This window comes from Hyposmocoma kahamanoa, unplaced genomic scaffold, assembly GCF_003589595.1.
Source record: "Hyposmocoma kahamanoa isolate Upper Pololo Valley unplaced genomic scaffold, ASM358959v1 210, whole genome shotgun sequence".
NCBI lineage: Eukaryota > Metazoa > Arthropoda > Insecta > Lepidoptera > Cosmopterigidae > Hyposmocoma > Hyposmocoma kahamanoa.
The window spans coordinates 9,904,740-9,920,331 of NW_020653731.1; the positions used below are offsets into that span (position 1 = coordinate 9,904,740).

At 36.1% G+C, this 15,592-nt stretch overlaps 1 protein-coding gene across 1 annotated transcript; it reads left to right on the plus strand.

The window, feature by feature from the left end:
* Positions 1-1,218: 1,218 nt before the first annotated feature.
* On the plus strand, positions 1,219-12,298 carry LOC113227413 (filaggrin-2-like). The gene is made up of 2 exons (XM_026460322.1): positions 1,219-1,283; positions 10,965-12,298. Exons 1-2 carry the CDS (start codon positions 1,272-1,274, stop codon positions 12,138-12,140), a joined length of 1,188 nt encoding a protein of 395 aa, XP_026316107.1. The 5' UTR covers positions 1,219-1,271; the 3' UTR covers positions 12,141-12,298.
* The last annotated feature ends 3,294 nt before the right edge of the window (positions 12,299-15,592 follow it).

Genomic DNA, 15,592 nt, shown 5'->3' on the forward strand with positions numbered 1-15,592 from the left:
GATTAACAAAGCCATCTCTGGTCAAATATGATTACTATATATATTTATAATGAATTTGGTAAACTTTAAATCTGTCATTATCTTCTACATGCATTGCTTATTACTGCTCTGTGGACGAGCTACACTCAGCGCTCCCTGAATGCTCTGAGTGTTAATAACAACGCCTTCAGGGCGTTGTTGGGGTTGTCACGTTTCTGCAGTGCCTCATCTATGATCGCTGATGCGCGTGTAGATAGTTTCATGGCTATACCACTTAAAAAGTCGTGTCGATACTGAACAGAATACGCGTCAGGCCCAACAACCTTCTGAAGACAACTGCAGGGCCCAAAATTGCGACACTGAACAAATATTTCGAAGTTTCTGGAAGAATAAGTAGCAGTAGAGCTCCGTGGGAAAGAGAACCTTACCTATTTCAGCCACCAAGCAGTAATGTGAGCATTACTGCGTTCCGGTTTCGAAGGGTAAGGGTGCTGGTGAAATTACAGGTACATGAGACGTGTCAAGTTAAGTCTCAGGAAGACGGGCACAGTGGCAGTTTGCTATTAAAATTATTTGCCTGGCACTGCAACTGTTATGGATAGGCGTGTCGCTTACCACCAGGCATACGACTTGTTCATCCCGTCGCTTGGTATTGTAAATAAAAAATAATGTAAGTGCTCGTACTAACTAAAAGTATGCTTTTAATTTCGGTCTAATATTTTTATGGATCTCAGTTGTCTGTTAAAATGTTTATTATTATATTATTATTTCGTGGGGTTACATCACTTATGTACTGATAGTAATACAGTCGACTTTTCTGTATCAAAATTACCTATGCAGAGTTTCTGGAACAGAACGATTTTGCACAGTGCCATTAAAAAAAACAATATTCAAGTAACTGCATTTTCTATACATGGTTGGAGAAAATAAAATAGCTGATGTTATTACTTTATTAACCGTTGTTGTTAGTACGCTGTCGATCTTTTGTATGTAAAATTAAAATTAAGTCATTATAATATTGCTTAAGTAGACAACTTATTCATAAACGAATAACTACGCATGACGTTTAACAAGTAAATAATATAACCCATTAAATGACAATAGAGCTCGATAAAAATAAAAAAGCGGAGTATTAGCAACTCTGTACGGTTCCAAAACCAGACGACTTTCAAAAAGAGTTCGGTGTAAGTGACTGTCACTTCCCGGTAGTATAAAATGTAAGTGCGTGGAATGGTAACCATCATTGCATCGTCGATACCGGGTAGTGGAGCCCGCAAACTAAACGTAGCAACATGAAGACTTTTGTAAGTCATTTTTCTTTATATTTCAAAGTGTTTAGTGCAAAAACGGTGCAAAAAAGTGCGAAAACCTGTGTTCGATGTTTAAAAGTTTTTAAGTGATTGATTTTTTTTTCATATTTAGTCCTTTGAAAGTCGGTGTGTGTATTCGAAATTCTTATTTAGAATTTCAGTCTTTTTTTTTAAATTCAATTATGAGTGAAATGATTTCTTTTCCATAACTTAAGTATTTACTAATATCTCTTTGATGCCACAAGGCTGCTATGGTCTGTGAAGCCATAGGAACCACATGAAGGAATCGATGTTTTACAAGAACCGATCTAAAGGTTTTTGCATTTAAAAGTTCTAGGTGTGTTTCTCCTTTGGACTGCATCACAAATTTGTTCATTTATAACACTTTTTTTAAAGAGAGTTCTATACTGGGCTTTTCCGTAATTAAGTTCCAAGGGATAATAATCGTAATAACGCGCACACTCAATATAGCCCCACACTAGGGAAACCCTATTGTGGGGCGGTGAGTCGCGGGTGCCATGGACACACACATAAACAATCCCAAATTATACCCAAAATCACGAGAGAAATAAATGTAAGCCATTCAAATATTTCTCCCGGCCCGGTAATCGCACCTGGGACTTCTGCGTGGCAGTCCGGCATGGTAACCGTTCGGCCACGGAGGCAGTTATTCTCATCTTCCAGTGTATACGGGGCGTATGTCACTGCTCTACATGAGTCTCCTACAAGGAGAGAGTTTTAGGCAAGCCACAACGCTGCGTCTGTTAAAAGGAAATTTCAGAAGTTGGGAATTACAAAGAGTTTTGCCAGTCTCCTTCATGCCTTCTCATCATTAAGTTTTTCTTTACCATTTAACCCTTTCACGGACAGCACTTAATACGCCACGCACACAAAGATGTCAGTATTTTTCTTGTCGCAGTGCTTATATTATTCAATTTAAAATGTTCAATAAAATATAATGCAAATCATTGAATTTTCTCAGTACATTGTTGATACTTGTCTATGGAAAAGCAGTTGCACAGAAAGCACTTGGAAAACTCATATTAAACTTGACGGTAAACGGTGTTACTGTCCATGGTCAGGTTAACCAAATATCGGTTAATATACCAGAACAACTGACTATTTGAGTAAACTCAGTAATGCGTTGAATCTAGGTCTTTCTTCACAGGAGGCAATCGCATTGCCAACGAGGCCAATGATATAATGAAAATAAATAACTTTCACTGCAGGGACACTTCTCAAATCACGGAACTAACTGCTCCATACAAAAAGTTCATACCAAAACGTATGGAACGGCTAATTTGTTTCGGTATTTTAAGGCCTAATTAACTCTTCGTCTGTTATCTGAAATAACTACCTGGTATTAAAGAACTATTCCAAGTACATCTTCTTTTTCAAGTGTCTCTTCATTATTGAAGGTTGGCTTTCTATCTGTCTTTGTCCAGAGCTAGCCTGTTTTATTTTTATTTATGTGAAGACCAACGACTATCTTAAAGAACAAAAACTTAAATAACGATGGAACGCCAATTGTAGGTCCTCACCAATAGACACACATTAATTAAGTTGAAATTAACGAGTCTTAAATTATAACTATTTAATATACCATACAGATTCGCAACACTAATACAATAAATTCGCCAAATAACAAATTGCTAATGAGGCCCTTTACCGATGCAACACTAGAATTAAAAGGTCAATATCAACCTGCTGGACAATACATTAAAGCTATTACTCGCGCGTAAAAGATATGTATTCCGCCGAAAGTTCGAAGATACCGGAGGTACGCACGGAAGTGGTTTTATGCTTTTGATGTCACGAAGTTATGACATTTTCCTTCTTTCAACTTTCTGCTTCCCATATACTTTGCCCGTCATTATGGTGTGCAACTGATCTGTTATGTCGCTGTGCATGATCCAAATAGGCAACCTTCCGCTGCTTAACACTGCGCCCTAACTTCACCTTGTTCGCCATCGTACTTACAGGTGTACGAGACAAAGTATCTGTCCCTGTTTATGAGGTCTACTTCCTTGTGAAAGGGTTCATTTACGGAAGTACTGCCACGATACCTATTTCTGCCGCCAAGCATTCTGCCCACCTTATATAACTAACGTAATCGATTTTTTTTGCGAAATAGAGTTATTAACATATTATTTGGAATAAAAAAGTTATAGCTATTCAAAGAAAAAAAAACTTTGTGTGCCAATAGCACGAACGGTACCGAATTGCAAATGCGTTAGTCAAGACAAGGAGGGTATAGTTTTGAAGGGTAAGGGTGCATAGGATTTGTTAACCTTATGTAGTGGAGTAACCGGTTCAGAGACGGTGATTGTACCGCTTAGATCTTTGTAATTTGAAGCTCACTGCACCTGTTATTAGTAGGCGTGTCGCCTTCCACCAGACGCACGACTAGTTCGTGCCGTCACTTGGTGTAATAAAAGAAAAAGTTACCGAAAGATTAATTTCGTTTTTCAGTAGTTTTTTTATTGTTCGGTTATTCTTTTGTTTCTTAAAATATAACAATAATAATTTATTTTCACTTTCCACAAAAAGTACTAAAACATACTTACTTACTAAAACTAAACTTACTAAAAGCCTTAAGTAATAATCTCAGTATAGAGTACTAAAAAACCTGCCTGAAAAGTTCGTGGAATTACATCTGTGTTGCCAAGTTTCAATGAAATCGGTTACCGAAAAGTACGCGAAACCGGATTCGTCTCCTAGTTTGACACTCTTAGAGGTGGAATATTTTCTTCAAATTTAAATGAAACACTATTGAAGTATCCTCGTTCCAGTAATAAAATAATCATCAAAATCGGTTAACAAATCGTTAGTTATCGAATCGAATTGGAAACCTTCCCTTTAATTAAAAACTAACCAACAGAGCGCATTTGTGGAAAGCTGGAGCCTAAACTAAATCATAGGATTAATATTTTAGATCTCTAACACAGATTGTAATTACATCATTATATTCTTAAGTAGGTGTTAACAACCTTATACGGAAAATAATGATTATTATATATTTTTTGAGAGTGGTGTTTACTGTACTTCTAAAGTGTAAACTTCGGATCCGAGACTAAAAATTTTACTGAGAAACTCATGGATGTGGTAAAAACGTAACTTCAAATGTTAACCTTATAACAGAACAATTAAAGTATGTTTTTTAATTGGTTAGTTAAGTACCGCTACAATGTTATATAATGATATATTATTGTGTCCCAACGGATCAAGCGTGACACTTCGGCGACTTCGCAGCCACGCAAATGCGCTTTATAGGCGATTGCATCGCATACATTCGCTTATGTTGAATCATTATGTACGGAAAATCTGTATAAGTTTATGCACATTGCTTTGTTTTGTTGAAAATTTAAGAGTAAAATTAATTAATACATTAAATAAATAAATTAGTTCATTAATTCAAAACATGCATCTGTTGGCACCGCTGCTTAAAGTCGCGCGTGTGTGTCACCGCTCTAAGATTTAATTTCAACACTATCTTGCTATAAGAACAGTCCAAAGTGTCAAACTGTGCTCTTGACTGAACATGTTTTGAAGAAAAAATCCGATGATTAAAACATAGAATGTCACAACCTAATGGTGACCGAATATTAACTTTATGTCTAGAACGAAAAGGTAAACTTTTAAGCCATGAACTGATAAGTGAAAAAACTATGCTATCATATCGAGTTCTTGGTTGTCGCCATTGTTACACATTCAAAATGAATTAATCGACTTCAAAAAAGGAGGAGGTACTTAATTCATCTGCTTTTTTTGTGTATGTTGCGGGATTACACAGACGTTTTTCGTGTTTTTTTTTGTTTTTATATTTATAATTATTATTACGGATTTAAATCGCGTATAATTTTGTTTTTTCAAAGAAACCAGTGTTTCGGGCTCTTTACAGATTCGATGACCATGGCTGACTAAGTTCACTATAAGCTATCAATTAATGCATTACGTTACTTCCGTAAATACTCGAATAGTTAAAAAACCTACAATGAAATAAACTATAGTGAAATTTAAACATAACCTAAAACAATTTCAAAAATGTGACCAAATTCATTCAAAATGTACACACGCAATGTTTTTACCATCTCTGACGGGACACTGATTAAGCTAGAACATGGAATCATGTATGTACCTCTCCTCATCAATTTGGGCACTTTGCCATCCCAGAGCCTTGTAAAACTTTCTTGCGGTCTAAGCACAGGTAAACTTTATTACAATGGCGGGAGTTCTCCTGCTAAAATAAAATGTTTAACCGTAATAAAGTTACCCATATTTACGCTACATTAACTCGCACTAGACATAAAAAATACACAACACTGCACTTAGTGAACATCACAAGAACTGTAAATGCATCTGTAGCCATAAATTCTACTTATTTTCTTACGTGCACTTCTGGATAACGTTTTAGTTTCAATGTATTAAGTTCTGCGAAAAGAAGTGTTTAAAATTTTGGTTGTGAAAAAATGCTCCCATTATGATTAAAAAACTACAATTATAACAATAAGTAAAAACACACTTTGCAAAACATTGTATACGATAAACTTTCTGCACAAAGAATATGCTTTTTTGCAATTTTGCTTCTATATCCGTAGTCACACAAACTGCACTTCAATTGCATTTTTATTGGAATTACATCTATTTGCCAAGTTTTATTGAAATCAGTTAACGGAAAGTGCGCGAAATCGGATTCATCAACTGTATTGCCACCCTTATAAATGGAGTATTTTCTTCAAATTTAAATGGGATCACTAGTGGTACCCCCTTTCCAACAAAAAAATAATGTTCAAAATCACTTCACATATGCAGGAGTAATTGCGTAATATACACACAAAAAACAACAATCGAATTGAGAATCACCTCCTCTTTTAAAGTCGGTTAAATATGGCAACATGAAAGGAAAAGCAAGAAGAAGAAGCAAAGATAGAAGACGTCGGTTCGAATCCGGCCGGATCGAAGGAATTTTTTCGGAGTGTTCGATCTTTGTAGTAATAATTATAACAAACTAGTGAAGTAATTTCACAAAAAATAATTGAATATCAATTCAATAAAAATTTAAAATACAGTGAATAGCGACATCTCTCGCCAGGACTGGTAACTGTAAAGGTACTAACTGGGTGATAAATCATAGATGGCGCTACGACTAAAAAGTCGTTGAACAACCAAATACAAAGACATGACGCAAGCACATAGAAAAATTCGTGAGGTCCGTTGGTTCGTTCCGTGGCTTAGTTGGTATACCGTCTAGCACGGTAAACTAGAAGACGTCGGTACGAATTCGACCGGATCGAAGGAATTTTTTCTGAGTGTTCGATCTTTGTATTAATAATTATAACAAGAAAGCAGTTCGGAAGCAGTTCAGATGCGGTCTGACTTCATGATAACTGCTAGTGCAGTAGACATGTCACTATATAGTGTGACTATGTAAGTTTCTTACGCTGCAAAAGTCACGAAGTTCATGTGCACTATACAGCAATTTTAAAATTGACAGTCACGGCTGTGAAAATCTTTGTTATTGGTAGGTCAACGGTTACACATTATAATATAACTTAAACACCACGCCTGAAAAAGATTACTTTATGCCGTATAGTAGCTTCATCATTTCCTTTTCATTGAATAATTCATCAACAGTCGCAATAAAATTAAAAAGAAAAGTAATTTCAAATAATTCGTGAACAGCAAAAATTTTAATGATTTCTTCGTTATTGTTGTTTAGACGACAAATGTTTATTGTTGTTTATGTAAATTTCATTATATTAACGTTTTGTAACTTAATATCTTTTAAAAATCTTTTACAGTTCTATGGTTTTAGCTAACCGCAAGTAGAAAAGAAATAACAAAATGTTTTTTTGTTTTCGTTACATTTGCAATAGCGAATTACTCAGCCTAGGCCAATTACTTACAGCCGTTACGTTATGTAAATAGTTGTTTTATTTAGGTGCTTGGTCAACGGAAGTAACTGAAATCTTGTCGACGTATACAAAACATACAACTAACTTAACTATCACTATGATAGAGACATTCTAAAATAATTATTAGAAGGTTCTTGCGGAAGTGAATGTATTTTATCATCAATAACGTAATCCCTTTTACTTGCTGTTGGATCGATATTTGTTATAGATTGGTATTTCGCTTACACCATTTGTCTGTTATTATTGCCAATTGTATTCTATTAATACATGTTGAATGAACAATTTGAATTTTTTTTTGCAAAATTTCAAAACATTGCTACTTAGCAAAAAGGGCTTGTTGAACCATTTTTTTTAATAATATATTCTATAATTATGTAATGAATCGATCATCTAGCGTACCTTATCTATTTCTGTTTGTGTGTGTGTGTTTTGAAAAGTGTTGGCGAAATTAGAAGCACATGGGACTTGTCAACTTATGTCTCAAGGTGACGGGCGCGGTTATAGCGTCCGTCACGTCTTTGCGATTTAAAGCTGCCCACCAGACGCGCGAGTCGTTCGTCCCTTCACTTGGTATTCTGCAAAAACTAACTAAACCTAAGTCGAGTTTCTCGTACATAGTAGATAATTATACCAGGTGAAAAATAAACAATGCTTCGCTATATTTTGATCCCTCGATCGACGTATGGACTAAACCATTGTAGAAGGGGTTTAAATTTCGTTTAGGCTGAGTTGTTATTATTAATAGAAACTGTCATTGTTTAAAATTTTCTAAACTGAACAGTCCTACTTTACCCTCTTTAATAGCTAACAGGTCGTAAAAGAGAACGTCAATTTCATAACATAATTAAGACCACATTATTTGAACGACAGTGAACGTATTTAAAGAACGTATATAGTAATCCTGTTCCGTTAACCAAAGAGTTAATTAACTCCATACAGGGTGCAACAAAATGGCCCGGCCATTATTCTGATGGTGATTAACGTAATAACGTTAACTCATTGTAAGAAACATGTTGTTACTTTAGCAGAAACATAAAAAAATATGACTCGGTCGGAGTGGTTATGACTCGGGCTGTAGTTCAGTTGGCTAAGAGCTGTGGCCCTAACATGGCAACAAACACTGGTTCGAGTACAGGATTTTTTGTGTTCAATCTTTCTATCAAGAATAATAAAAAATATAATAAAAAATACATTATGGTAGTGGTGAATAATAAATAAATACATTTTTTTAAGTCATTTATTAGTGAAAACAGTAGTTTCTAGGAGTTTACAGAGGCAAATATAAGTATAGTTTTACTGTGCTTGCTCAATCATTAGGCATACAAATATATTGAAGACATGTTGAATGTTTACTGACAAAAATAATAACCAACAGAGTAAACTAGGTATAACATTTTTTTTTTCAATCAGTCAGTAATTTACAAGCAAGCATAAATGATTCTAGATGTTAAAATAATAAAAGAAAGAAAACATAGCATAAAATAATACTTTAACTGCCTCCGTGGCTGAACGGTTACCATGCCGGACTGCCAAGCATGGATTATGGAGTGGACAATACACTACCTGATTTTTTCCCCATTATCCACAAAAACGGACCAGAAAAAAGCTCTAGCAACCAACAATAATATCTTGAGTGGAGATTATTCAAAATACTATTGGTTGCTAATACAACTCCTTTCCACTCCGATTTAGTAGATAATGATCCTTAAACTCAGCCCACCATGACTCAGGAAAATGCGTTGTATAAATTGTTTTTTTTTTTTTTAATAATTTGCACTAATGGTCATCAACTGAGACAGCCTTTTGTGAAAGGTTTTTGCCAACAACAATTAAAAATAAGGCGAATTTATGTGGGAGAAACTTTGTTCAATTTAAAAAATTTAGACACATTGAAACTGTACTTTATTGGGCTGCACAAATAACATTGTAATTTGTTCGTCACGATTATTTTCTATAGATTGGTAGTGGTAGCTGGAAGTCTCAAACGCGAAGCATGAAATTAGTTTATTTTATGTTTACTGGGTCACCATTCATAAAATCCGTTATTTTAAATAACTCGCCATTTAAGGCGTACTTTTATTTAAAACTCCGAATAATTCAAGAGAAACGCAACATAATGTAATAATGACTGTGTTTTATTTACATTATAAATTAGGTCGGATTTATGTGAAAGAAAGTGATGAAAGAGCTTAAAGATGTCAGCATACACTAACATGCCTTTTACTATGAAAACCGTTATAAAGGGAAATTTCATATATATTTTAACAAACTATCAAAATTTTGTCTGACGCATAAAATTTTAACCCAGTATAATTGTAAGAGAAATAGGCGGGTCTGATAAAGAAAGCAGCATTTTGGAGTTAATACACATAATTAAAAGTGAACGCAATTACTTAAATGTTTTTTTATTCTTGTTTTATAAGACTTTATTTCTTAACGTAAATTCAATTAAAAACGACAAAAGCATAATCGATTTTCTACGGATCAAATCGATATATAATAGAGTTTAATCTACCTGTCAACTTACACTGGTATTCAGTGGGTTACTTTTACTTTTTCGGAGTAAAACTATATAGGCATGTTTCTTATTAGAGCAATGTTTATGATGCAAATGAGCGTCACACTCGCTTAACTAGACTACTCATTTCAATAAGATTAAAATAATAGAGATGACATTGCGAGTCAGTTTCGGTTTTTTGTCTTGACATTGTTCTTAAGGTATTAGAAAGGGTCGAGGACAGTCACCTCCAATTATTGTAATTAATTTTGTAGTGTTAAATTTAATGGGAACTAACTTCAAACCGTAATAATATAAAGGTAAATTTAATGAAAATGACAAATGGAGCACCCATTTTGGTCTACATACGTTAAAGATGTTCTCCAAGGAGCAGGTTTAGGCCCATATCTCTTTGCGATTTAGGGACTTCACATATTTTAGAAGGGTTAAACATTCTCCTAAAATGTGCTTACGACGTTGTTATGTCAACGTAATGAGCTGAACAATTAAAACATAATACTAAAACCACGCAATCATTTCATTCACAATCAGTTTAAATTTACCTTATTAGGTAATACGAGTATGTAATCGAATTGACATCAATTTGCGGGCAGTGAATGCTCGTAAATACCGAAATCTGGTGAAAAGTGAATGTGAATGCCATAGCGGCAGCGGCGACGTGTGGTCTTGATTCTTTTTTCGTCTTCATGAAACTAGACCAAATGATTCAATGGTAGCAATTTGATGCAATCCAGTGGATAAATGAGCTTTTTCTTTTCTGTTACAGTTCTGGTCAATGAACATAGAAATAATATTATAAAAAAAATTGTTGATTTTACTTGTTGCTGAGATCATTTTGACTAAGGAAAATTGAAAGAAATTTGTTGGTTTTAGTTTGTTTTGTGTAGTCGTCCGAATCAAGGCGTATCAATGTTTAGTACAGTCAACAGCACATCAAGCTATACACTTTTGTTCGAATATAACCTCCAGTGCCTGGGAACAAGATCCGTCAATGTGTAGCTTTGTGTGATGCCGTCTGAACATAAATTCCAATTTCCTTTACCTATCTATTTATATAGGATGCAATAACTAAAAAACAGGACTGCATATAAAATGTATTGCCTCTTTTGATGCCTGTTGGTCTGGTGGGATATTGTATCCAAATTAAGATTTAAAAATTGCTCAGCATTTCCTGAAGATTTTGAGTTTTTTGAGACTTTTGTTCCTTTCTAACCTAACCTTATCTCTTTCATTCATTTTCAGGTATGCCTATTGGTGCTGGCAGTTGCCTCATGCAAGGCCGGTGTCATATCGAACAGCTACTCGGGAAGCAGTGAATCCAACAGTGCAAGTGAAGGGGGATCCTCAGAAGGACATGATCACTCAGCACCTTCAGCACCTTTAACACACAACTTTGCAGCACAAAGTCAAGGTCATGACTATTTAGGCCAAGCTCACCAGTTCACAGGCAACCAAGGCCAGGGGCATAACTTTGCTGGTTCTCAAGACCAGGGACATAATTTTGGTGGTTCCCGTGATTATAATTTCGGGGGTCACCAATTCGCTGGGCAAAATCATTTCTCTGGAGGTCAAGGTCAAGGACAGAATTTTGATGGTGGTAAAGGAGGCGATATCTCCTATCATTTAAACCAGATCCATGGAGTTGGTCATAATGGACATGCTTTCCCTTCATTCCAGCAATTTCAATCTCTTCAACCCAGGGGTTTTGATGTTAGTGGTTTTAGTGGCCATTCTGGATTTGGTGCTTCGCCGAACAACTTCCATGGCGATTCATACTTGCAAGCCGCTCAAGAGTTAGGAAGTTTCGACCACGGCGCGCATGGACTAGACGGTAGTCAGGAAGAATATCAACAAAGTGCTTCTGAAGAACAGGGAGACCATAGTGTTGAGTACGCTGATCCTTCTGGACAACAGGGACATGGACAACAAAATTCCAATGGGTGGGAAGGTAATTTCCAACATATGATTCTTCAAGATGCCGGAAACCAATTCGGACATGATGGTGGTGATATTCACAACTCCGTCGGGGATGATGGACATAATTTCCAGTCTCAGGCTTTTCCAGTTGGAGAACACGTTGACGTAGAAACACCAGTTGGAATACCCCAGTACAAACATGTTACCTACCCGGTCCCTAAGATTATTCATGTGAATGTACCCAAACCCATTCTCGTTGGTATACCTCAACCGTATCCCGTTAAGGTTCCAGTACACAAGCCAGTAGCTGTTCCTGTTGAAACTGAGATTAGTATTCCAGTTGAAAAGGTTGTGCCTTATCCAGTAGTGAAACATGTTCCCTACCCAGTAGAAAAACACGTCCCAATTAAGATTGAAAAGACTGTCACTGTCCACGTACCGCAGCCTTACCCTGTCAAAATTCCCGTCTACAAGACTATTCACCATCATAAAGATCATTAAATTGTATGATGATTGGTGTATGAGTGCGTTTCGTATGAATGGTTGACCGTACTTTGTAAATATATTGTTATTTAATTTTAAGTCATTTTCAACTGTCTTCATGTTGTAGTTGATTTATTTATTGTACAAATCTGTTGTTGTGTTTTTATTCTTGTTGAACTTTAAAAAAAAGAAAGTTTTCTTAATACTAGCGTTTTTTTTCTTACATCAAGACCATAAAATATATTTCGCATCAACTCTAAAGGAATAGCTGTAAAAATGCTATTTAAAACATAGGGAGATGTTGCTAGTCACTTTCTTTTTAGTTATTTTCTACTTTATCACGGGTACATATGAATTGGTCTCGTGTACTGTAACAATACAGAAGATTCAGTTTAAAATGAAAAAAAAAAAAACAAAATTACTTAATCTTCCATAAAATACAATTGAAAAGACAGTACAATTAAATACGTCCATGATTCAGAAAAAACTGCGGGGTTATTGGGCTCCGATTGACAATAGGAATGGGTAATATAGCTTTTTCTGAATATCGTATCGAAAGTATATATTTTCTGAAATTATATATTCATGGATACAGCCCGCGTGCGTGCTGCGTTGATAAATTGCCGTTACTGATATTCGGAATCAGATTTCGAAACTATATATTATTGGATATAGTTTTACAAGAGCAATGCGGGCCAATGTTAGTATACAGTTTCGAAGACGAACAAAAAATGGTTTCGCGTTGATATCCACTCAGTGAATATGTGATACGAAGCAATCTCGGTATATAGTTTGGAAAATATATGATTTCGTGTTGGTATCCACTCGGTAATCGCTCGGCGTGATTCGGCATCGCTATAAAATACGCGATACGCAGCAATATCGATGTATAGTTTCTAAGATAGACAGTATCGGATATTCGATAATGGCACAATATATAGTTTCAATAACTATATACGATTTGCGAAACCCATTCCTAATTAACAATGCTGCTGATCTGGAGATGATACTCGTAACTTAATCGGAGCTAATTGATGTACATTGTTGTCAATAGTGACGTGCAGTAAAATTTATGGATGTATAATTTTACGACACATCACGGCATTTGTTTTTCGAAAGTCGAAATTTAAAAAAAATGTAATACGATCGTCACTTATAGGATCGCTGTCCAGCACAACTTCTACCTTCGGCAAACTCGCGTCAAAGCTCAATGCAAAACAAAGCAGTTTCGAATTGACGATATATTAAATAAACATTTTTATTTTCGTTTTGTTAAAACTTTTTAATCAGCTTACAACCTCACTATTGTAATCTGTCAAAACGGCCATCATAGCGTGCCCGTACTTTAATTCGATAAGAATTCGAGAAAATACGAACATGGCTTGTGCACCCAGACATAAAATGATTTCTGTGAAATTTCGAACCGTCATTTCTAATACACGTGAGTTTATATAGCGAAATAACGAGAAGTTGAAATTGAGTTCAGAAAATAAAATTTTATAATAAAAACTAACCTCATCAATTTTCTTGTCCGCTTTCGCTGTGTTCTTTACCACAGTCTCCTCAACGATAACTGAAATGCATATGGAAGTCCTCATCAAAACGAATCATATGAGCCCAAACACAAAGTAGCTGCTGTACACTATTGAGGAGTTCCTATCATCTGTCATCGTTTTATTATTAGATCAGCTCTAGGTCACCATAACATTTTATTTTCATTGGAATTACAACTATTCGCCAAGTTTTATTGAAATCGGTTACCGGAAAGTAGAGAGAGCTCTTTTTGGCGGTCGGACGTTTATATTTGTGAGGACCAGTACTTAGCGACTGGGATAGCATTATCAGTGGCGTTGTACAGGGTCTCGTGTGTGCAGGTACACCTGGGCACGCAGGGCAGGACAGTGCCATTGTCTGCGGAGAGATACCACGCGGACATGCGCTCTCCGAGCTGTAACCCCACCCGTGCATACACTCCTTGCTTTGGCCGACTTGGGCCCGCAACCTATTTAGGGACTTCCAAGTTTGCCAAGGTAGATCATGCCCAGGAGGGAGGTGGTCCGACAGCGGGATCAGAGCGGGACTTATTCGGCCCTGCTTAGTTTCCCCGACCGGAGGGTACACTTTAATGAAGCTATGGTGACTCTTTAGCCTCTGGATTACCGGCACGTGATGGTGTATTGGGTGCCGCGAGCCAGTCTCTTATTTAAGCTAAAAGTATATGAAATTCGATAAACCGGATTCATTAGGGATTTTCTCACTCTTAGTGGTGAAACATTTTCTTGAATTTTAAATGGTACGACTACTGAGGTAGCTCCTTTCCAACAAAAACGATTCGTCGAAATCGATTCATAAATATCGGAGTTATCGCGAAACATACACACATACAAAAAAAAAAATACATACGAACTGAGAACCTCCTCCTTTTTGAAGTCTCTCATTGCTCTTTGTTCATTGACACCACATCCAGCCAGAGTAAATCTAAGCCGGATATACCAGGGGACACAGTTTCAGGGTGTGACACGCCCAGGATTGTGGAAGGGAAGACCAACCAACCGCAATCGGTGTCCAGATTCCTGCCGGCCTGCACAGCCGGAACAGAAAGTGACAGAAAGTAGGTAGAGTAGTTAATGATTAAGTTATTAAGTAAGAGTACGGCATTTTGCTTTGGGGTAATGCCGCCGATATCAACAGAATCTTTGTCCTGCAGAAACGTGCAGTTAGGGCAATTTACAATCTGGGCCCCAAAGTATCTTTGAGAGATAAGTTTAAGGAAATTAACATTCTTACACTAGCCTCACAGTACATTTATGAGAATGTAATTTATGTTAAAAGGAATAGTAATTTATTTATGAAAAATAGTGACAGACATAACATTAATACGAGGAATAGAAATAAACTAGCTTTTCGTGATAGTCGTCTTCACCAAGTCAAAAAATCATTTAAGGGGCAATGTATACGCTTCTATAACAAGATTCCGGTTGATATACAAAATTTGCCTTTCACGAGGTTTAAAACTATAGTGAAACAAAAACTTTATACTAAAGGTTATTATACAACTTCTGCGTACTTGGATGACAAAAATCCGTGGTAGTAACCCGTTTAGCTTATGGAGGTGGTCTCGATCTCTGATGTTTCAAATAAAAAAAAAATATTGTAAATGTTATTTACAAAGAGCAACCCCTAGAGTTTCTTGCTCATTCTTCTCAGGGGAATCTGCCTTACGAATGAGCGGTAGAGATTAATATTGTGACGATTTCATGTGTAATAATGCTTACCTATGAAATAAAGATTATTTTGAATTTGAATTTAGAGTAGTTAGTGATTTGGGTATGTGGTTAGTAGTGTTGTTAGGAATGAGCGTTGATGGTGTTGGGCTTCGTGTTGCCTTAGTGGATTCTCCTGGGTGAGGATGTGTCTTCGTCCATAGAGCTCGAGTTGTATCATTTCTTTCACTTTCTGTATCGGTTTCC